We start from the raw sequence: 23,551 nt of genomic DNA, 5'->3' as shown, positions 1-23,551 counted from the left end.
TTTCGTCTCGTTTTCGGCAAGTTAATTCATTGATGTACAACGCTTTACACGTCCGACAATAACGTGACGACATGGTATCACGGTGCTATTATCGCGAGAAAGAGCAGATGACAAGCATACTTGATGAACAAAAATCGTGAGAGAGATGTCCGCGGATTATCTTCCATAAAAATATTTTTTGAAAAGTTTGAACATTAAATATCAAGCTTTAAATTAAGAGGATTGACGTTCAATTTAAATACAAATTTAATTAACGTCGACCCATATCTTTTTACTTTTTAAAATCAGAGATTTGGAATTGCTTTAAAAATTTTTGTTCGACATTTTCGTGCTCGCAATGTAATTCTTCCTCTCGGCAAACAGAGGATGCGTTAAATTCTTCAGGATTGCGGTGGCCGGAGACGACAGATAAGAAGACTCGGCACACGACACGTTCGATCATCCGGCTCTCTCAGCCTCCTTTATTCATAACGGTATAGCTTGTTCTCCGGGCACTCGCAAGAAACTCGCAGCTGCCGTCGTTCCGCGCTTCTTCATCGGCTACCTGCATCGCCGAAGGGAAGGGGCGATCCGCGAGTCCTTGAGAATCTCTCACGCTCGCTGTTATCCGCATTCTCCGTTCTTTCGTCTCGATTCCGACAAATGAGTTGCAAACTGCAGATTTAATTACTCGTCCGTGCGACTCGAGACTTTCCAGCTCGTGGCTGAATGTCACTCGTTGAATTTCTTTTGTCCGCGAGATTAACTCCGTCCCTCAGACGGATTAATCGTGACGGACATGAATAAGTTATTACTTTTACACTCTATTTTCGATTATAAGATTTACCGATTTTATTTCCAACCGAGAAAGTAACTTATTCTATTGAGATACATAAATGCATAATTTGAGTGATAGGAATCATGTATAAATTTAGTAGACAATAATGATACTTGCGATAACGAAATTCTTGTTTTCTTTATCTTTTTTCTTTATTTTTAATATTAAATTATTAAATTAAAAAATATTAAATTATTTAATATTAAATATTAAATTAATATTTTTATTTTTAATTTTAAATTAATACTCGTATTTTTAATATTGTTTTTAACATAAAATATTTACGAGAACGGTTACTATCGTCAAAAATTCGATAAAAGAAACCTGTAAACTCGCAGTTTTATAGCCGCGATCGATCTGTCGATCGTGACGAGTATATACAATGATCTTATTGCATGACGATAAAATTCTCTCTCTTTCTTTCTCAATCCCTTTTTTGCGAAACTCTGTTCACGAGTGAAAAAACGGTTATAAGCACCGGCTCTTTCATCGCTTTCGCGGCATTTTTAATTCCGCGTCCGACTCTTGGATGATTTTTTTTACTGTGTTTTTATTTTTTATTTTTTAGAACGAAGTGCACGCGTGCTGCATCTCTCGGCAACATTCGCGCAGATTTTTTCTCTCCTGCTCTTTGTAACATTACGACCAACATTGTACACGTCGTTTTTTCTTTTTTTTTTGGACATTTTTTTGTAAATTCAACGTTTCGCGCAATTTCTCGCCTTTTATATATTTTCGTAAAGACGAATGCGCATCGATAAAATAGAATTATTGTTCAAAGCAGAGCGAGTTTTTGCAACAATGTCATTTCATCGATAAATGTTAATTTCAGGAATTGTAATTTAAAATTTTAATAAGGTTTCTGAATATTAAAACGTGTCTGCAATAATGTTCTAGATATATTAATGTATCAGATATACATGTTTGATTTAATCGATTATTCTCAAGTGATTGCATCATGTTGCAAATGTGAAACATTCTGCAGGCAAATGAAATTCATTATTGGTACAAGAATATAAAAACAATAAAAATATTAAATGCATGAATCGGTTAATAGTAATTGTTGATAATAATTGTTCATTTTTAAATAGCTATTTTTGCATACAAAGTAAAATTAACTGTTGTCAATTATTAAAACTTCAGACTTAAAGTTTCATATTCCAATAAATTTTCACGATATGAAAAGTTGCAAACAAGTTTAGTATTTGAGGTAGCAGTATTAAAACGATCGTCGTATTACACGCGTTGTAATTGTAAACTGTATAACCGAGAAACTTCCATGTGCGCGAATTCGCTGGAAACGGAGTGCATGCATATCCGAAAAATATTTCGACCAAACGTGCAACACGTGTGACCTCGCTCGCCCGTTTCAACTTCTGGAATGTCCTTGCGCTACTTGGAGCTTTGACAAAACTCCCGTTGGCACTCGATCGCGTTTTAACCCTCGTGTTGGCACCTAGAATGTCATACTTCAATGATCAAGATATGTTACACGTGTATGCTTTTTCCATAGAAAAGTATATATTAGGTTAATATATTTTAAATTTGTGTGTAAATAATAAGTTAATAGTAACATATGTTTACAAATAAATAAACAAATAAATAAATTATTAAATTATGCTAACAATTAAACGCATACATTAAGACCACATTAACAAATCTATTATTCTTCTATTATTCTATCTATCTATTATTATTATTATTATTGAAGATCAATATATCTTCATTGGAAAAGATATGTTTGTTTTTAAACCTGTATCTCATGAAAGTTTTAACGTTTTAATTATTTGCATTATATTAATATGCTGCGAGTTCACCTCGATGAATTACATTATGGATCTTTAAAGGCCGTGAGTACGATTATTTGCCGTCGGTTCTGGAACACACACACTTTTCCTTTTATTCAAGTGAATACATGAACATGTTTGCGCGATTGGCAAGGTACGAAAAGCTCGTTAAACAAACTGCACCGAAGTCACTAGTCATTCTCCGAGTGAAAAACGTTAACATGCGGCTATATAACGAGCTGCTAACTGTAGAGATTTATAGACAAGTTAGCTATTATTTAGACAATGCATATGTTTTCGCAACCTATTGTTTTAAGCTCAAGACTGATATAATTTCTGAAAAATGTTGCATTTCGAAAATTATATACAGGTTTAATAATTGAATAAATATATAAAGAGAAGTTTATTTTTAAAGCGTTATCTTGAAAATTAATAATCTGAATCTATGTAACTTTTTGCACGACACAATGTAATTTAAGATTAATTAAATATTGTTACGAATAACACATACATATTAAAACTTAATTCTTTATAATATCATTGGTATATTCATATCTTTTCTCTGCTAATTAGCATGAGATATACGAGCAGATTGTAGGAGGATTTTTACAATTCTTTTTTTTGCAATAACAGGCGCATGTAACTTCAGCATGCAAACATCTCCTTCAATATACTGCAAATTATGCTTGCTTTATCAAGAAGGTAGATATAACCGTTGATAAGGATGCAAATCTCATTACGCGATACTTGATCTTTTGAAAAAACGAATGTACCACATATTGCATTCATACATATAAATTACACAAATTGCGGAATCGCTGATATCTACGTCGTTATTTTCACAAGTTCGAAAAATAATTTGTTCAGTGTATTTAAATTGAGAATTCATTAAACAAGATTCTCGCCAAGCAATTTTTAAATAACTGCTGAGCAACACAAGCAATTCCCTAATCTCTTTTTTAAATCTCCGCTAGAATCCCTACGATACTTCAATTCATGATGCAATTTTGCACGATAAAAGTATAAAAAGACGAATCTAAAAGTGCTTCGTGTAGAAAGATGTGTTATGTGTCGGAAGCTACACTTTTCAAGAGCTGTATCTGGGGTATATTGCATTCCTCTCGTTGTCAATCATATGCGCGTGATTTCTCCAAGCGGAGCGATGAAGAGCCGAGAGAGGATTCGATATACGACGTATCGAGATAAGCTTGGACGGCAGTAAACGAGAAAGAGTAAACGGGGCAGATCCATTTAGCGAGATAATTTCCCGAAGCCGCATCGACTTTTATTTTTTTCTCTTTCTTTATTTATCGACGTCGTGAAATTCCAGGGGAATAATGCTTTCTTCCAGCCCTCCTTATGACGCCTGCGGCTCCGCCGTGAATTACGCGGGTTATGTCTTGCAACTCCCCTTTGGCTTCCCTGACCTCGTTACGTCTTGCTGCTCAAACACCCAGCTGAGACGCCGCGTCTGTGAACATAATCGTTCTTCGGGAATGTTACGTTATTCATTTTGTTACGAGATATGTAATCGTGCAAAGCTGAGAGGAGGGTCGATTCGCATATAAATCCTTGAACAGAATTTCACGTACATTTCTAACATTAATAAAGAGTATAGTGATGTAAAAAGAGAAATTATACAATATTTAAGAACAAAAAATTTGCAAACAGATTCTATTCTTTGTCTAATGATTTGATTGGATTAAATTAAATTAAATTAAATTTGTTTGAATTAATTCAAACGAAATAAACATAAACTATATGTTTCTGCGCATTTACCACAAAGAATATGAATCATCTTATTGACGAAAAATATTTCGATTTGTTTAACATCTTGTTATATCATTTATCTACGAAACTCAGCAGTAGAAAGACAAAACTTTTGATGCCGAAAGTGAGACATAAAACATGACTCGATTCTAGAGGGGTTAAAGACGGAACATTTTAAATCGGCTTAACGGGTCAATGAAGTCGGAAAGCACGATCCAGGAAAACGAGGTCAAGGGATGAATCGAAAGAAAGAAGGGCTCGCCGGCGAGTCGAGGGCGTATTTGTTCGAGGTATTTAATTCTAGAATAAATCTCCGTTTTCTCGACTGCTTCTCTCTCTTTTTCTACTTCAAGAGAAACAAAGAAAGAAGGCCGAGATCCAGAAAGAAATGGCTAACTGTGCCGGATATCATAATTCTTCTCGAGATGGCGAAAGTTGGCATATTCTGAAATTTCGCTGACCGCTTCTCATAAACGAAAGTGGAAGTTATCGCGATAAGACAGACACATTGTGTCAGAATCAGAAAAATGATTGGAACGAATTAGGCAACAGCTGTAAATTTCTTATCGATCTTATCGGTCATGTGTGTAATTCAATAGATATGTATCTTTTATTTCGGCAGGTATAATACCTTTGACATTTTGCTAAATGTTATCAAACTCGCGCATGATTTTGTCCTGTATTATAGCATATTATGTTAGTCAAATGTCAATCATAATTCAAAAATATGTAATTAATATGTTCATGTCTAGATAAGAAATAATAGAAAGAAGATAATCATTAAAAATAATCATTTATTAAATATTACTACACGTGTATTAAAATTTTTGTTCATCGGAATCAAATCGGTTGCGTGAAATGAAAAGTAATTTATATGAACGTAAAAAAGTAATTTATAAAAATCATGGGTGTATTTTCTTTTCCCTCGGCAACTTTATTATAAGGGAATAAATTCAGAATCCGATCGATATGAGCGGGGGGACGGTTTAAGTCGAGTTTTGAACTGATTAAGACAAGAGTTTATGAGCGATTTCGTTAGTCTTATTCCAGGTTAACAAGGTAGGGTAGGCAAGAACGCGTTTGCGGCATCCTGGTCGTCATTTAAGTCGCGGCTTAACTCTGCTTAAGGCATTATTCTCCGTCTCTCTTCTCCCTCTCTCTTTCTCTTTCTCTTGCTCAGACTTTGCTCTCTTCTTTATACTTCCGCTTCGTTCCGTTGTCTGGTCGCGCGGCTTTTAATCGAGCGCCAGCGAATTATCTTGGCGTCGAATCTACGGTCAGCCTGAAAACCACCAGTAAACTTCGGACCTTTGTGTGTTTAGTCCACGCGATTCAGGTGCTCTGTTTTACAAACTTGTAATCCAAGCACGTTCGCTGCTTCTCTTTAATATCAACGTAATAATGATAGACATATAAAATGAGAATTTGATATTTTAAGCCTAAGAAAAAAACTCGTTACAATTCATTGATAACTCATTTTGTCGAAATATATTATATCTTACTCTTCTAGTTCCAGTTTCATCTCGTGCATACGTGATAAATAAATAAATCTGGATAAATAGATAATGAGATTTTCTGAGGTAACAATAGTATATTATTAATTCGCACATGTGAAATTTATGCAATTTTAAAATTTTTTCATATTGATGTTTGAATAAGTAGATAAATAATTTATTCTGTTCGGAAACACAACAGCATTAATGTTGTAGATATTATTGATTAGAGTACTCTTATAATCAATTATTATACATCATATATAATTTAACCAATATACATTTGTGCCTCTCCTCAGGTCGGTGAATAATATGTTCGTGATCGAGAAGTAGGCCAATCATGAATGATATTTCTGTAGGAACGTTTCGAGTGCGGATTTCGCCGATGATCGATTACTTCCCGCGGTATTTACGAAGATTGCTTACCACGTGCGCCACATAATTTCGCAGTAGAGAAGAAGAAAGAGACAGAGAGAAAGAGAAAGAACGAGAGTGCCATTTGTCGCGGATCTTATCGGGAGGAGAGAGAAGGGTGGCCTTTTCGTTTTAAAGCGACTCGAGCGTAAATGCGCCCTCGGCCGAAACCCCCGAAACGCGCGTCGGGGCCACTGCTTTAGTCTGGATATTTATTACCCTACAGTGTAGCCTTATCGAGTGGCCCGGCCATGCTTGAAATCGTGAGAATTCCAGCTAAACCGTCCCTCCGCCGCCCACATACACCTCCCCTGGCCCATCTCTCTCCTCCCCACGTGCGGCGCACAACATCAGCGGTACGATCGTGTATGTACGTACGAGCGTGTGCTCGGTAACGGGACAGAATGTAATGGAGAACGGGACGGGAATGGAATGAGATGGAAGCGACGGGACAGATCGCGGGAGGAGGGCGCGAGGGGGTCTTTGACTGGCGCACGAAGGGGACCAAACCGGCAGCCCTTCAGGTTGCTTGGCTAGGGTGCGCGATATTGATTCCCACCTAGCCATTTCCATCGAGCGTGGTAGAGGCTCGGTTATGCTCGCGAAGTCAATGGGCACGATTCCGGTGCTCCAAAGGAAGTCCAGAATTTTTACCCATGATGATAATGATTCGATGATGCTTAATCTTCTTGCGTAAGAAATCGTTGAGATTCTATATTTGCTCTTTTTCTTGTGATATTTCTTACATCTTTGATTAAATCTTTTTCCTTTTCTGGATAATTTTTAGAGAAATTTTTCTTTATTTTTTTTACACACACACATATATATATATTATAGCTTAATATTTTATTATCAGAATATTTATATTTTATTATCTTAAATATTTAAATTATCAAAATTATTATATATATAAACATATATTTAAAACTAATCTACATTTGGAAGCTTTGCATGGATCAAACGATTAATTCGACTTGTTTTCAATATTTCTGTAGAATTTTCTGTAAAATCTTTTTAAAGATGATTTGCAATTTTGCATTATTCTAACTTTATTCTAATAATTTATAAATTATAATATGAATTACACACACATACCTAAAATAATGAATTATAAACATTTGATAATAAAAATGAGATCATAAACTTTAAAGGAATCAGAAACGCGAGGTGTTTGATGCAACACATAAATACATAAAAAGAGTATAAAAAAGCTAATTAGCAAAGTTTAAAACATAAGAGTTCTAATGTTCATTTTTTTTTTTACTTTTTGTGTTTTCACAAGAAAGTTTGACGAAAGCCTGGCTAATTCTTTTACAATCTCTTATAATTTTTTTACGATAACGTCGTCTTGATAACGATTATTAATTCCGGCAACAGATAAAAATGAAGCGCGATTACGACTGTTTGTTGTTTCGAGTATTATACGATACGTGAAATCCGATCTTGCATCGTAATTATATTTGTGCTTTGCCGTCTCACTTCATCTGATTGTTGCGAGCGTAAGCGATAGTCGGGACCTTCCTTGTTGGTCCATGCTTAATGATGTTGGTGCGTGTCTTCGACACGACGGTGCATGCCGCCAGCACGTACATACGGCTTCCCGTTATATATGTTTACAGCTTTCCGATATCTAACTTCTGCGCCCCTTTTTCCACGTCTCAATGAGTCACGATGCGAGATCGCTACACCTTCGAAAACCTTCGAACCGAACCATCCATCGCTTCCCTCTCTCTCTCTCTCTCTCTCTCTTTCTTGGCCGGCTCGATCGATAGCGATCTATATTATAGGCGAATGGCTGCCTCGAGTAGAGTATGACGGGGATCTTCGACGCTCCACCGATCGCTGAAGAGGCTATTTGCCTCGCGGCGAACGGTGGTGGTAATAACGGCGTGCAGCCCTATTATGATAACCGAAACTCCCATCGGAACTACTACTAACGCGCGATATAGCTCACCTTCACCCCGAAAGTCGCCCCTCAAACAAAAAGCAGTTATCGGTTAAAGTCAAGAACGTCGAGTCGTCCATTCACGCAATAATGGACAGATCTTTCTGCGATATCTTTATACCTATATTACACATATTTATACATACATACATATATATTTAATAAGCGGAAATGAATGATTATTTCATCTCCATCGATACTTGAAGAATCCAGTCGAAAAATGTTCTATTCATCGAATATAGTTCAGCTTCTTTTGTCACCTTTGTCCTTCTCTCGATAGATTACGATAAGAAATGATCTTATCTTTCACAATGCCATTCGATTAATAATGCTCGGTTGAGATCGAAGACGAAGGAGATGGCAAAGGGGGGAATATACGCCTGCTCTCTTCTCGTAACAGACAAATACAAGACAATGAAGATTAATGCTTCGGCCTGGTTCTCCTCCGCTCCCGGCATGTTCTTCGGGTCGATGGCATCGTGTGAACGATTCGGTAATCCCCAGAGAGAGGTGCCCCTTCGGGTTCGACTTTGGAGCTTTGCGATCGTATAACCCTGACCCTAAATCTGCCGTGGTCGAATCTTTTCAATAATTCAACGTATATCATGATTTTGTTTTTGATTGCAAATTCTGATATGATTTCGAATAATACTTGCAAATGTTTGCATTATTATTCTTGTAAAACGACGAAAAAGAAATATTTATTTTTAGAATTAATTATGTTCGATAAATGGATATCACGACTTTTATATCTATTTATCAAACGATTTATATAAACATTTATTACATATTCACGCTAATTCGGCTGAGGTTTTAATTCATACTTCTCTTGTTATTGTAGATTAGCAGTCGGCGTGACATGGATGTGAGCTTCACGAACGTGTTAGAGGGGGCTCGCCAGTACTTCCAGGGATTGCCCGTACCGAGTACAGGTGATGGCGCGGCCACGTCAGTGGACCTCCACGCGACATCCTCTACGAATTCTGCCTCGTCCACATCGACGACGACGAACGATCATGATGCATCGTCGCAGCCGACTCAGTCAATCTCGACTTCCGTCAATAGTAGCAGCGGTAGCAACGTCCAGGAGTCGAATCGTTACTCCACTGACGTCAGACCGACGTTGTCGGTGGAGAGCAGCAGTACTGCTTCCGGTTCTAGTTTCTGGAATCCGCACGTGGAACCTTATCCGCCGCAGCCGACCAAGGTTGAAGTCCCAGACACGAGACCAGGCGATGAAAGCTCCGCCATGGAGCCCAGCTCCTCTTCGGGCACTGTTACTTTAACCGAAATGCAACCTTCTAATCACCAATCCTCTTCCTCTTCCCCCGCCGTTGCCTCCATCGCATCGTCAACGAACTTCTCGCAGAGATCACCGCCAATATCGTCATCGTCTTTGTCGTCCACCCCATCCTCCAGCGATCACAATCATCATCACCAGATACATACTTCGACCGCAAACTTGTCGTCACACTTGCATCAGATGCAACCGCCTCAGCCATCACATTCCCCAGGACCGGTGTATCAGCAACTCAATAACGTTAGCAGGTCATCTTTCAACACGGCGGAGATGCTTGCCTCTTCTTCGTCACACTCCGTTTCGACTTATCAGGCCGTGAGCAACAATGATCGGCAGTCGCAGCCAATCGTCGTGCAGAGAGCTCAATATTATCCGCGCTATCATCATCCGGACATCACAAAATGCGCACCGGCTCCATACTCGCAGAGTTCCATTTATCAGTCCGCTAATGTAGCGCAGCCTTCGAGCACAGTTCAACAACCGAGCACGAGGCCGACACCGATGGAGCAGAACAATATGTCGTCATCCGGAATCGTCGCTCAAGGACATTGTCCGCCGGAACAGCAACGAGTACCCGGTACTTACGGCAACAATATGCCGTCTGTTCAGAATCCTCTCGGCGGATCTACTGTATACGGATCCAGCTCCTCTTCCTCCTCCTCTTCCTCTCAGAATTACCGTTCCGCGAGCCAATATCAACAACAAGCCCACCGTCTGGCAACCGCTTCCACTTCGAGCCTCAATGACAGATCGCATAGCTCGGACGGGCCGCATTCTTCCACCGTTCCTTTCTCTTCGTCGTCGGCGATTAGCCCGCGTCAGCCCGCTGCAGGCAATTCCTCCTCCAGTCACATTCCTTCGCAGTCGCAATCACAGAATCTTCCGGGGCACATTCCGTCGCCGTCCGCCGCCTCTTCGGTGCACCATCAACAACAACAGCAGCAGCAACAGCAGCAGTCGTCTCTACAACAGCAACATCCTAGTCGTATAAACGTGTCACCACACTCACACGGTTCCTCATACGGAAGTCGCGTGCTACCGCCGCCCTCGCACGGCGTCCCCACGTCGACCTCTTCCGCCGCGGCGGCGAATCATTCGCAGCAACATATGCCACCACCGAGCGGCTACCACGCGGGAACAACGCCGTCGCCGCATCATGAGATGCCGTCGCACCACGCCACGCCGTCGCCGCATCATGCGACTCCGTCGCCACAACGGCAATCGCCCCACGTGTCCAATCTACACAATCCGCATGCATCTCCATCTCCTCATCATACACCTTCTCCGCACAACAGCTTTCAGCCGCACTCGCCGACTTATCCGCCACCACCGCCGTTGCCGCCACCGCCGGCTTCGTCTAGGTCGACGCCACATTCGTACAACTTGCCATCGGTCACCTCTCAGCATTATCAGACGAATTACGCGGCGACTCGTGAAACGGCAATGGCGTTGCCTTATGCACCGCCGCCATCGTCTCAATCTTCGTACCATTCCTTCCAGAAGAGCTCGCAATCGGAGTCTCAAGGGAGTAATTATTATTCTCAGTCCGGCCGATCTCACAATCAGTCGTATGGTATGCAGCAGATGCTGGTACCACCACAAACGGTATTTCCCGGCACACCTAGTAGCAACAATCTAGGTAGCTATCAGCAGAGCGGCAGCAAACATGCTACATATAATGGTGCAGAGATTGCGAAGAGGAGTGCGATAGATGTTGCGACACCTTACGCTACGCATCGTTCATCCGCGCAAAGGAACAGTAACACGCACAATCTCCCACCTATCGCCGCTCTCTCATCCTATCATTCCAACAGGCGAGAATTTTTGGGAAAATCAGCACAGTCAATGGTGCAACGACAACGAATACACTCGACGAATGTTAACAGCAAAGTGCCCGCCGCAATGCCACCGACGACACCCTCGTCGATGGCAATGCCCGCGCAGAGACTCGCCGAGTATCCGATGACTCCGGCCTCGGTAATGAACCACGCGATACCGGTGAATGGCAGGACGACCACTGTGACGAATATGACGTACGGTACTCGATATAGCGGTCAACAAGGCTATCTCTCGTCGTCGTATGCCACTACGCTTGCGCCCAGTCATCATGGCAGCAACTCCACCGGCAGTACCACAGTGACTTCTATCAGTCATGGCGGCATTGGCAGTGCGAGATCTTCCGTTTCAACGATTCACACGTATCAGTCTTCCGACGAGTCGGATCGAACAGCAGGATCGTCGTCCCATCATCATCATCAACATCATCATCATCATCATCAGTCATCAACGCGAGTGACAACCGAAAATTATGGTTATAAAGAGTATCCCCCTTATCAAAATCCGGCATCGTCTAGTGGTAGTCAAACTGCTCCCGCCGCTGCTATGGCGACTTCTCCATCGCCGAGCAGCATAGTTCGGAAGAGAGAGTCGCCTCTGGATTTATCCGTAAAAACAGTTAAGACATCGGCCGATTCTACGGCGCAGGATGATCTCGAAACCACCAGTACTGACAAACATGTCAGTAGCTCGAACTTAAGTACCGCCAGGAGTAATGTGAATAGATCTATGCCACCTCCACCTGCTGTGCATCAGTCGACACCAGCTCAGCCGTCATATCCTTCGTCGTATGACTCTAGACCCTCGAGTAATAGTTCGAGAAATTCCATGCCCGTAACCTCTATCCGAGCATCGACACCGCAGACGGTGTGTGCACCCAAGGTCGATTTCTTGCCGGATTTCAACTCGACGCCGCTACGACATCAATCGCACCACGAGAATCCTCTTCGTAGGAGCACCACGCAGCTGTACGTTCCGCCCGCTCAGCCTCTCTCGTCTCATCATGCGAACAATACGGCACCACTGCCTCACATGTCCACATTCGTCAAGAAACGTCCACTGCCCACATCACTGTATGACGGTCTGACGATACCGCCGCCTTCGTCATCGTCATCCGCGTCGTCTGCATCGTATCTCCAAACAAATGATTCCATGTCCTCGAGATTTTCTAAGTATTCCTCGATGATGGACCCGTCGTCACGGGTCGGTGCACCTACACTGCCCGCGCAGGATTATACACCCGATCCCAACAAGTATTATTTAGGCGATAGCAAGGCCAAATTTGATCAGCAATTCTCTCAGCGTGAACGCATGCCATTCAAAAGGTCTGGAGAAGCGATCTATGGTGTAGGAAGTCCGAGCAAGCAGCCTAGGGTTTCTTGGCGAGTACCGAGTACCGACAAGCAAATAGCTGAACCGAAGCTGTCGACTGCAAGCGTATTGAACGAACAGCAGAAACGACAAGAGATGAGCTTACCAGTTCCTTTACCAAACGGAACTCTTGTGACACCCGGCGTTTACGATCAGAGACCTGACAGTGGCGGTTATTCCGCGCCGGAATCATCTAGATATCAGCCGACTTACTGTGATAAGAAGACCTATCCGGAGTCCAAAGTTGTGCGGAGCTCGCCTTCGTCGTACAATCACCCGGTAATCTCGAAACCTAACGCGAACATGCACGTGTTGCCGCAACAGTTAAGCGGCGCTCAACCAATCTACTCAAATTACCGTCAAGCAGTTCAGAAGACGACATGTTCTTTGAGTGCAACGTCTGGTGGTCAGCCGATAGATCAACCTAGCAATACTGGTGCTGACAAAAGAGTACTAAGTTTGCTGAGAAACAGTCTGGAGAACAAACAGCAGAGGGATGAACAGCTCAATAGCCAGCAGCCCATTTTGGTTAACCATAGCCAGCAAAGTTTCCAAAATAAGGTAATTTTGAAATTTTATCTATGATAAAAAATTCTGAAAAAAAATTTAAATTTATATATCTCACGATTTCAGATTTAAATCTTCACATTTTTTGCTTTTTATTATCGTTTGAATTATCATTGATAATATATTGTTATTTATTAATCATTTCTTTTCATGCTAAAATCGAGGTCTTTTAAAATGAGATGATTAAATAAGACATAACGCGGTTTAAGTTCCTTTAGATGATATCTTCATTTACTCTCTCTAGGCATAATCGATTATTATTCACTTAACATCTCTGACGACAATCCTCGATGAAATTCCCTTAGGTTGTCGCGCCAGTCGAACCTAAAACGAACATCGGCAGACATAATCTGTCACCATTCACGGCGGCGAGTCTGCTAGAGCGCAACAGTAATACACCGCCGCATTACAAGCTCCACGTTCCACGAGCAGTAGACTCGATCACTCAAGAGGCACCGCGCAGCATGTACGCCTCGAGGGTGAACGCATCCGCCACGTTACCTGGCAAGGAGGCTTCCCTCGTGGGACCTCGCGGCGCCGAGATTCATCGTGACAAAGATGACGGCCTCGCCGCGATCTTAGCCGCGAAAATTAGGACGAAGGCAGAACTCAAACAAGTATTGTTTGCTATAATTGTTGTATGTATTATTGCGATTGCCGATAATCTAACGATCATTTTGTTTCTATTTAGGTCGGAATCGGGCAGTTTACAACGAAAGCACCTTCTCAGGATATATCGTCTACGCCGAAAGGTAATTATTGGGTAACTTATGTAAGACGCCACACACACATACACATACACAGTTGATAGTTATCAGTATTCATTTCCATTCGAGTATAATTCATATATATTTATATATATATATGTCCGCGATAATTACGTTTTTTTGTATTCAATCGCATCGATTGTGCTTTAATGTAAATGTTATCATCTTTGATAATTGGATTTATATTGCATGCACAGAGATTGATAACGCGGCCTCGACGTCGACACCGCAGTCCGGCTCATCCGCGGGTAGCCCACCGAAATTAACGCGCGAAAAAACAGTCTGTTTGCTGCCCAGAAGACGTTTATTCTCGAGAACTGATGACGACAATATTCCTGTAGCTGCAACCGTGCCTGCCGTCGTTACAGTCGCATCCACGGTACCGGCCAGAGCGAGCGGATGCAGAAGTTCATCCGAAACGTCGGTCTTCGATTTCCGGGAGAGCGATTCCGAAGGCGAGATGCCGGTTCTCGAGCGGCAAACTTTAGAGGAGATGAGGAGGGACAGAAAACAGTTATCCAAAGTGCAACCCCCGATTCCTCTCAATGATGCGGTGTGCATGAATATGGCATCCTCGACGGATCTTGTGAAGATAGAACTGAAGGTAATGTGATAGTATAGTAATAGTTAAAAAATTAAATTGAAAAAAGAAAAAATAAATTATTTAATTAATATAAAAGAAAAAAAAGAGACGCAGATTTTTCTCAATATTTTATATTTAATGCCTCTTATATTTATTAATATTTATATCTTATTAATATTTAATAATATGGTGATACGGTATATCTATATATTAATAATTAATATTACAAATAATATTTACAAGATGTACATACAATTTTTTTTCATGGTAACTCTTTATTAAATTTATATTTATAACGTGTAATATATTGTAAAATGTGTTTTTAAATTCTTTGTCTCTTTAAAGTATGGTACATTATTATATTTTTGTGCTCGCGGTGTAATTTTATTTTATGGATGTGATCATTGTTTGCAGGAAAACGACAAAATCAACGATATGGATCCATTTTGGAGTACCGCTTGTGATAAGTTTATGGAACAATTACGCGCTGGCGACGCCGCGAAGAAACGAGGTCGTAGGAAAAAATTGACGTCGAAGCTCGAGGACGCAGCTAACGACAGCGACAAGGAATCAGATATCAATGTAGCGCAGTCTTGCAAGTCTGAAGATATTAAGGAATCGCTAGAAACGAATAAGGAAGACAAAAACTCGATTCTTAAGGAAATTAAAATCAAGACAGAACCTGGATTGAAGAAGGATGATGATAAACACTCAGGCGACGATTCGGACGAAGTGCCGCTAATTAAAAGAAAAAAGGAGATAAAGAAAGAGGATAGTGATTGTGACGAGGAAGTGATATGCCAGAGTAGACGAGTTCGTCGTGGCAGTAGAATCAAACTTGAATCCTCCAGCGGTAGTGAATCTTCGAGCGAGGATAGTGATGCCAGCACTGAGTTCCATGGTTCTTCGGTGGCTGACAGACTTCGGGCTAGGAAACGAACTACGGCTAACATGTCCGAAGGTATGAAACTTCGTTCAAGGGATACTACTCCCCATAAGAAGACAGAAAAGGAATCCAAGTTGTCCACGCCTCCCAAAGGCGGGACTTCGCAAAAAGCAAAACCAAAACCGTTGTTTGGCGATGGCAGTGACTTCAGGCCTGGGTGGGAAGAAGAGGTTTATGTATATAAAAAGTCTCTAAGAATGCCACCTAGGTTAATAACGGTATCGAAGCCATCGCGTTTTCACCGTCTGTCCACGTCGTTGCCAGACTTAGATCCCGGTTCGCCGGCATTGTCCGTTTCGATGGACAGTTCCGATATGTGTCTCAGTCGTAATAAAAGATTGATAGACAGCGACATGGAATCCAATTACAGCTTCAGCATTACTGGACTTGGTAGCAAAATTGATGACGAGGAGGCAACTTCATCAACCACCGTTTCTTGTCCCCCGAAGGCTATGATGAAACATTTCCGATCAGAGAACAATTCCATTGTCGATGTTCTCGCGCAAAAAGTCGGAAGTGGCGGTGGCAATCAGAAGGACTCGAAGAAGAAGCAGAACTCAAAAAGTAGTAAGATTCTTAATAAAAGTAGTAACGAGCCAGAACTTTTGCCGACGCCGAGTCTCACACCGCTTGTCTCTGAGATATCAAAAAATTCTAAAAATAAAATCTCGTTGAAAAATAATAAAAGTCCGATTAAAGTCGCAAATTCCGTCCTTCTCGGTTATTTCCGCAAAGAGACGGTTAATAATTTCCGTGATGCATTTAAAAACAATCATGCGCTACCCAACGAGTTCTCTACTATGGTATTGAAAAGCAGAACAAGAATGGAGACAAAGGTCTTGAAGAAAGAGGCAACTATTCGCGAAGTATTCGGTGAAGATAGGCCCGCATCAGCTCCACCGATGCAAAATCACGATGACACATCTCAAGACGACGATTCACAAAACGAGATACCGGAAACCGTGTTGGGTAAAGTACGAACGTTAAAACAGAAAGTAGTATCCCGTTTGAGAAACGCCGGTATATTACGAAGTCACAAGGCGATTGCGAACTCGAAACGTCGTTTATTAACTGCCGAAAGGCGGAAGGATTTGCTCAAGTCGCTTGCAAATAAAAAACTACATCGTATCAAAACTGAAATAGAACATGAAGAGGCGAATGACGTTAGGGAAGAGGAGAACAATGACGAGGATGACAAGAACGATTTGGAAATTCGTAATAAAAAGAAGTTAAAGCTCCGACCTGGTCGACGGAAATTCCGCTCGGGATTTGATTACATACGTAAAAAGAAGAAACCACTGAAGAAGGATGAGGCATTGCCGAAGGAAAGGAAAAGAGTATGTGTATAAGATTCCTACTTAATATTTAATATTTTCTTTTAATTTTGATTTTTTATTAATTTTCATAATACGCGCACATTATGTTTACAATACTACTTTAAATGCAATATTTTACAGCAAAGTCAAGCTAACAAACCAAGTCCGGAGTGCGTAGCCGATATTCAATCTGAAATCAGGACGTGGGTTATCAAGAAAGGCGTTGGAGAAACTATACTACACCGCGCTGCTCGTCTTGGTTACACGGTAAGATAACGATCATATTGCTACACATAGTTGATCAATAATTTGCGCAAATAGTAATCTATAATTTGTTCATATTTTGTTGCAGGATGTGACTGCTTATTGTCTGGAGAAGCTCAATAGTACGCCGAGTCCCAAAGATAATGCGGGATATACGCCACTTCACGAGGCTTGTTCCAAAGGTCATCTGGAGATCGCAAAACTCTTGTTGGCTTATGGCGCAAATGTTAGCGAGAGTGCTAACGGTGGTATTAGGTAATATTTTCCGTCAACATTTTCGTAATTATTTTTCTCGAGTTAAATTTGTGAATAACTCGACAAACATATAAACGACTTATTACTCGTTAAACTCGTTTATTACGCGTAGAAAATGATATATATCTTCTTTCGTTGTTAGACCGCTTCATGAAGCAGTAGAGAATGGTGCTACGGAACTTGTACGGTTACTGCTGTCGTACGGTGCCGATCCATTATTGGCTACTTATTCCGGACAAACGCCGTTGATGTGGGCCGTTGACACTGAAACTAAGTCTATTCTAGAACAACATTTGGATGATATCCAAGGTCGTGTCACTGTGCCATGGTCATTCACTGGTCCAGCTTCTATTTTTGGTATGTAATGGTTAACATAAGTTTTTTTTACACGAAAATTTTCAAAAATTTCGTAAATTTCGTATATTATGTATTCTAAATGCATAGTTTTATTAATTTTCTATAAACATATTTTCAGATCCAGAAGAAACAGGTTACAATCCACTCGATAACGTTCCATCAGACAGTTCTGAGTTAATTGAGCTAAATGATGTTGAGATAGAAGTAAGCGACATTAATTTACCTGTCCTCTTCACCCTGAACAACGATCCCGACAAATGGGTGCTGCTTCAAGATCTCATGGCAATTTTGCGAATAAAGAGTCGCGATGCTCTTCTCCGTCAAATTAATCCGAAGGCTCACTCCGGGCCACCTGCAATTGCGCATCGCGATGTTATGCGCGAATTGAAGCTGCCGGATTTTCTGGAACAGACGCGCTGTTGTCATTTGCTGAGTGGTGGCGAAAGAATTAATGTGCGTGGTTCTAAAGTCACGCTCATCAAGTATAACGACAAGGTGAAATCCCTGTTAAACGTAGAAAAAGTGTTGATTAATCTCAGGTGACAGGAGGCATCTCTGGGGCAATTATCTCCCCAGATATCAAAACCATCAACCTCGATTCTAACCAAGGAACATCATAAGAAAGTCGAAGGTAAAGGTAGCACAATTACTACTGTAAAACGCCAACGGCAACAGGGAAAGAAGCGACAAGAAACACGTAATAAAAATTCTAGTGGTTGATTCTATAGCAAATCATATATCCAGACTTAACAATAATTGTGAGAGTCGTAATTCGAAAGCTAAGAGTTTCACTTGAATGTGGATGTTACAAAGAGCAAAAAATTCTAGTAAAAAACTTAGATATGTTAAAAAAAAGAAGAGGAGCAAGTTCCTGCAATATATCGCAAGAATCCTACAATAATAAAGATCGATGACTTTACGCGTTTATAAAAAAAACCTCGGATTTTTTTCGGTTTGTTTTATCCTTTAAACTGATTGATATTGATAATTGATTTTCTCTTTTCGATCTGTATTTTATGATACACAATATAATGAAATAAAGCTTAAATAAGGTAATAGAAAACATATAACGGTTCCGTTCCTATATTCGTCAACTAATCATTGATATCTGAATAAATAGACGGAGCATTAGCTATCCGTTAAGACAAGGGAGGGCTTTGATATTCACAGTAAGGAGGAACTCTATGAATTTCGATTGAATTCGGTTATTCCTGATCGGTTAATAATTCGACTCCAATCATTGACATCAAAGTTCAGCTTACATATATTGTGCGAAGTTATGTTGTGATTAATGTCATATTATATTTATATTATTTTTAAATATATATATATATATATATTCGCTGTATATATATATATATATATATATATATATATATATATATATATATATACATACAGCGTATCCCACCTAGAAGTGGCTACCCCCTTTAATCTTTTAAACTAAAAGAGATAGACCGTAACAAATATATATGAAATTAAATGGCTTAAACTGAACTTTATAGTGATTAATTACAAAATTTATCTGTGTTGAAGAACGGAGAGATATGCAGAAAATGAAATGAACGTCGCCCGCGATATTTCAAGCCGGAAAATCTCATATAATATGTAAAATATTTACATTAAATCATACATCGTTATATTCGTTTCAAACAGCGCTATAACTTTTATCATATCAAAATATCTACATTATTATAAAAAATTATACATATCTCTCCGTTCTTCAATACAGGTAAATTTTGTAATCAATCACTATACTTACGATAAAGTTCAGTTCAAGCCATTTAATTTCATATATATTTGTTACGGTCTATCTCTTTTAGTTTAAAAGATAAAAGGGGGTGGCCACTTCTAGGTGGGACACGCTTATATATATATATATATATATATATATATATATATATATATAATATATATGTATATTTTAAATATTAAATAATATATATACATAATATTTTATATTTACACACACATGTACACACATATATGTATATTTTATACATTATTTAGTATTATTATTTTTATATTTAGCGGCATTTTCTCTAAATAAACACTCTAAACATTTTTGTGAAAAAATCTAGTTGAAAATCGATGACGTCAAAAGAATCGTCATGTAATGTCAAATTGTGCCGAATATAGTTGAACAGAATATAGTTGACGGAATTAACCGAAGTTCATGCACTCTCCCCCCTTTCTGCATTTATCAGTTACCCCTCTCAAAAGGATCCGTCTATTTACTTAGATGTCAATGCAACTAATGAATTTGTCGATCTATATCTTAAAGTCTTTCGCGCGATATAAAAAAAAAGTTCTCGTTATTTGGATCTATGATGTGAAATCATAAATTTTGAAGCATATAACCACTGCAAATATGATAAACGGAATGATCTAATATCTAATGCGCAGCTAAGAGTATGGAGTTAACGGAAACAGCTACCTGTGACATTATATAACAGTATTTAATTGGAATATACGTAATATACGCATATATCCATGGAACGAGGATATTTTATTAATTATCTTAAGGACTGATTAAATAATCAGAAATTTGTTAATATAATGTGGGCTTTTAGGCAGATAAAAAAAGGAGGGAAATTTTCTTTAAGTGTCGATCACTTAAAGGTAAAGGAAAAAAGTTTTTCTAACAAGAACTTTTTTCAGAATGTCGAACCAAGAGAGAGTTTCTCTCTCGCAGAATAGTAATAATATAAAATAACGATATAACGTAAATAATAATAAATTATCTTAGGAATGCGAAAAAATACACAGCTATGTCGTATCAGATATATTTTTATCTTGCACATGGCTTTAAGAAGTTCTCTCTTTTTAAGGGACGACTTCACTCCGAGATTCATAAACACACTCGTGCACTGTGTGCGTGTTAGTTTTCCCCTTTGAGCTACAATTACAAAACGCATTGGTAGATTACGAAGATAAAAATTAAAAGGGCGTAATATAATCGAAATCTTTCATGCAGATGTCATGTTACCACATCATAGTCTCATTTTTGTTTTTTCTTATGTTGTGGCAGAATTATATATTATGTCGTGCGTTATATTTATGAAATATGTTAATCCTTGGGAATAGGTGCTTGAAAGATTGAATGAATTGAGTTGCAATTTATTAAATTCAGAATTAATATTTCATTTGTTGAAGAGACAAGTTGATACTGTACGTGTATATCTTGTTCCTTCTACTATATTTTTAGCTTCTCTAGCGTGTATATACATACATGCACGCACAAGGATTTCAATCTTTAATTTCTACAAGAAGTTATTCTTCTTTCGTATAGTTACAATAGAGCAATTAGTTATAATTCGAATGAAAGATGGACTCGGCGGGTGTTAATGGCTCAATTCTTATGACATGGGAAGTGCAATTCGCGAAATAATGTTTTCGTTTTGTTAATTGCCTAGGTGCATTGATCACGTATTGTTTTTAGGAATGTAGAGAAAATATAGGAAATTATTATCGAGAGTATGTTTCTCTCGGCCGAATGCTGTCGAGCAATGCTCACTGTGCAATAATGTATTCTTTTTTACATTTTGTCTTCGAGTCCCTTTTATTTTCGCGATGTGTCGGCATAATACTAATGCATCGTATCGGCGATTCCAGAAAACAACTCTAAAATAAAAAAAGAATTTCTTGTAGTAATAATATCCACGCGAGAAGATGCAATTAAATATAATAAGATACAATAAATCACGAGAAGGCTCAAATTGAAGATATTTAATAATAACAAAGTCGCATATTTTTTATCGTGATTAATCAGAAATATGAAATTCGGAGACAATTTGTACAGAGAAATAAGATAGAGAGAAAGAGAGAGAGAGAGAGCGCGAGAGCGAAAGCGAAAGCGAGAGCGAGAGCGAGTTTCGATCACCGAAACGACGCAGTGTTCGATTGAAGCAATTTAGAAAGGCGTATTTCAGGGGGAGATGAGTTATTTTAAATCTTGACAGAACCAGTTCGATCAATTGTACTTATCGTCTCGTGATGTTCCTGTACGTTAATGTTTGAACAGAAAACGAATACACATTTAGTATATGCGAATGTCACGAGACGAGATACGGAGAAGAGGAGGCGCGGAATAGTTCGGTTCGTAATGCTTAAGATATACCGTAATACGCCTTGTTTTTGGCGCCGCATAGCACAAATGTTTCAATCGTTATAATCAGTCTCAGGGAAAAATCCACGTGTATTCTTGAAAATAACTCGATGGTGTACCGATCACAGGCGACGTATTCGTATGTACGAGCGCAGCGCATCACTGTGCGTATATGTGTACAGTAGTTAGCTGAAAAGAAAAGATTCGCTCGTTATGCGAGAGACGATTAATTGTAATATCGAAATAATCTCGAGTGATACTAATTAATGCGATGCAACGTCGCGCGATCTGCGTACGCTCAGGCGGCTTCTTATAATTTTATTTAGCTGACGCAAATGAACAGAGAGAGAGAGAGAGAGAGAGAGAGAGAGAGAGAGAGAGAGAGAGAGAGAGAGAGAGAGAGAGAGAGAGAAAGAGAGAGAGGCGCAATTATATTACCAATTGTACATATACATACTGACATATTTTCAGTAAAGAGAACCATAAAAACGAAAATAGAAATATAAGAGAAAGGAGTGAAATGCGAAAGAATTACATTTCTGTCTAATGATAAGCAACAATGGTGTACGTATTGTACATATATATACACATGTAATCTTTTATTTCTAAGTAGTTAAAATGTAAGATGTAGACCACGATTTTTGTTTATATTAGTGCATTATTATTTGTGTATAATGTAAAGCAATTAACCGAAATAGTCACGTTGTATAACATGATAAAGTATGTATATATCTCATGTTGCGATTACTAGACTATTACTATTATTGCTACTATCACTACCGCGAATATCGCTACTACTCTATTACTACTACTATTATTCATTATTACTATTACTACTACTATTATTATTATCATCTACGACTACACGCTTTTTTATTGTACTATATATACATAGTAGTTAATGATGAATGTACATTTTCTTAGTCGTGTAATATTCACACAACGCCTCTCCCCCCATCGTCCCTCTTGTAATTTATATATTCAAGAAACTTCTAAATGTGTTAAAACGCTGCTGCTTTTATGCGGATAAAGAAACAGAAGTTATATATGAATATAAGTATAAAGATGAGTAAATATATAAATATAAAAATAAATATATATATATACAAATATATATTTTATTTCAGAGATTTAGTTCGAAACAACGTTGACGAACAAATTAGAGTCTTACTGTGATTCGTGTAAAAAGGAATTATCGTTATTATTGTCATTGCCGTAGTCGTTATAAGCGAGTCACCCGACGGACTCGACGAATGACTTTCTAATGAAAAAATATTTGTGATTTTTTTTGCTGATAACAATGAGTTATATCTTATCGATGTAATAAAAACAAGTATTTTTACCGAAATATTTTTAAATTTCTCTCCATGATTCTCCTCCAATCATTTCTAGCATAAAACTATAAACTTATAAGTAATCCCAACTTTTAATTTATAAATTTTACATTAGAGATTTGTGCTTCTCTAATAACGAAAGAATACTACTTATTAAGTTTTTAGCGCAAAATAGGTTTAAAGATATATAATATCTATTTTAAATTGCTTCTTTTAATTCGAATATCTATTAATTATAATAGTGCGCAATTGCTAATATAGTTTTACTAAAATATGTTTTAGGAAGAGCAGGAGAGGATCGGAGATGACAGATCACAGTAG

General features: G+C 38.9%; 1 protein-coding gene across 3 annotated transcripts in view; it reads left to right on the top strand.

The window, feature by feature from the left end:
- LOC105253960 (serine-rich adhesin for platelets) overlaps positions 1-19,079 on the top strand; it is a 164,007-nt gene extending 144,928 nt beyond the window's left edge. For 2 of the 3 annotated variants that reach the window (XM_011262347.2, XM_025412579.1), the window contains 9 exons: positions 9,068-13,294; positions 13,606-13,917; positions 13,992-14,052; positions 14,265-14,671; positions 15,065-16,933; positions 17,054-17,179; positions 17,265-17,431; positions 17,574-17,788; positions 17,907-19,079. In XM_011262347.2, the coding sequence (XP_011260649.1) occupies positions 9,086-13,294; positions 13,606-13,917; positions 13,992-14,052; positions 14,265-14,671; positions 15,065-16,933; positions 17,054-17,179; positions 17,265-17,431; positions 17,574-17,788; positions 17,907-18,331 (7,791 nt within the window). In that variant the 5' untranslated portion in view covers positions 9,068-9,085 and the 3' untranslated portion in view covers positions 18,332-19,079. The remainder of the gene's footprint in view (positions 1-9,067; positions 13,295-13,605; positions 13,918-13,991; positions 14,053-14,264; positions 14,672-15,064; positions 16,934-17,053; positions 17,180-17,264; positions 17,432-17,573; positions 17,789-17,906) is intronic. The other variant, XM_011262350.3, reaches the window with a different exon arrangement.
- The last annotated feature ends 4,472 nt before the right edge of the window (positions 19,080-23,551 follow it).

This window comes from Camponotus floridanus, unplaced genomic scaffold, assembly GCF_003227725.1.
Source record: "Camponotus floridanus strain SB8 unplaced genomic scaffold, Cflo_v7.5 scaffold53, whole genome shotgun sequence".
Taxonomy (NCBI): Eukaryota; Metazoa; Arthropoda; class Insecta; order Hymenoptera; family Formicidae; genus Camponotus; species Camponotus floridanus.
The sequence above is the reverse complement of the archived record's forward strand: the minus strand, read 5'-3'. Positions and strand labels throughout refer to the sequence as shown.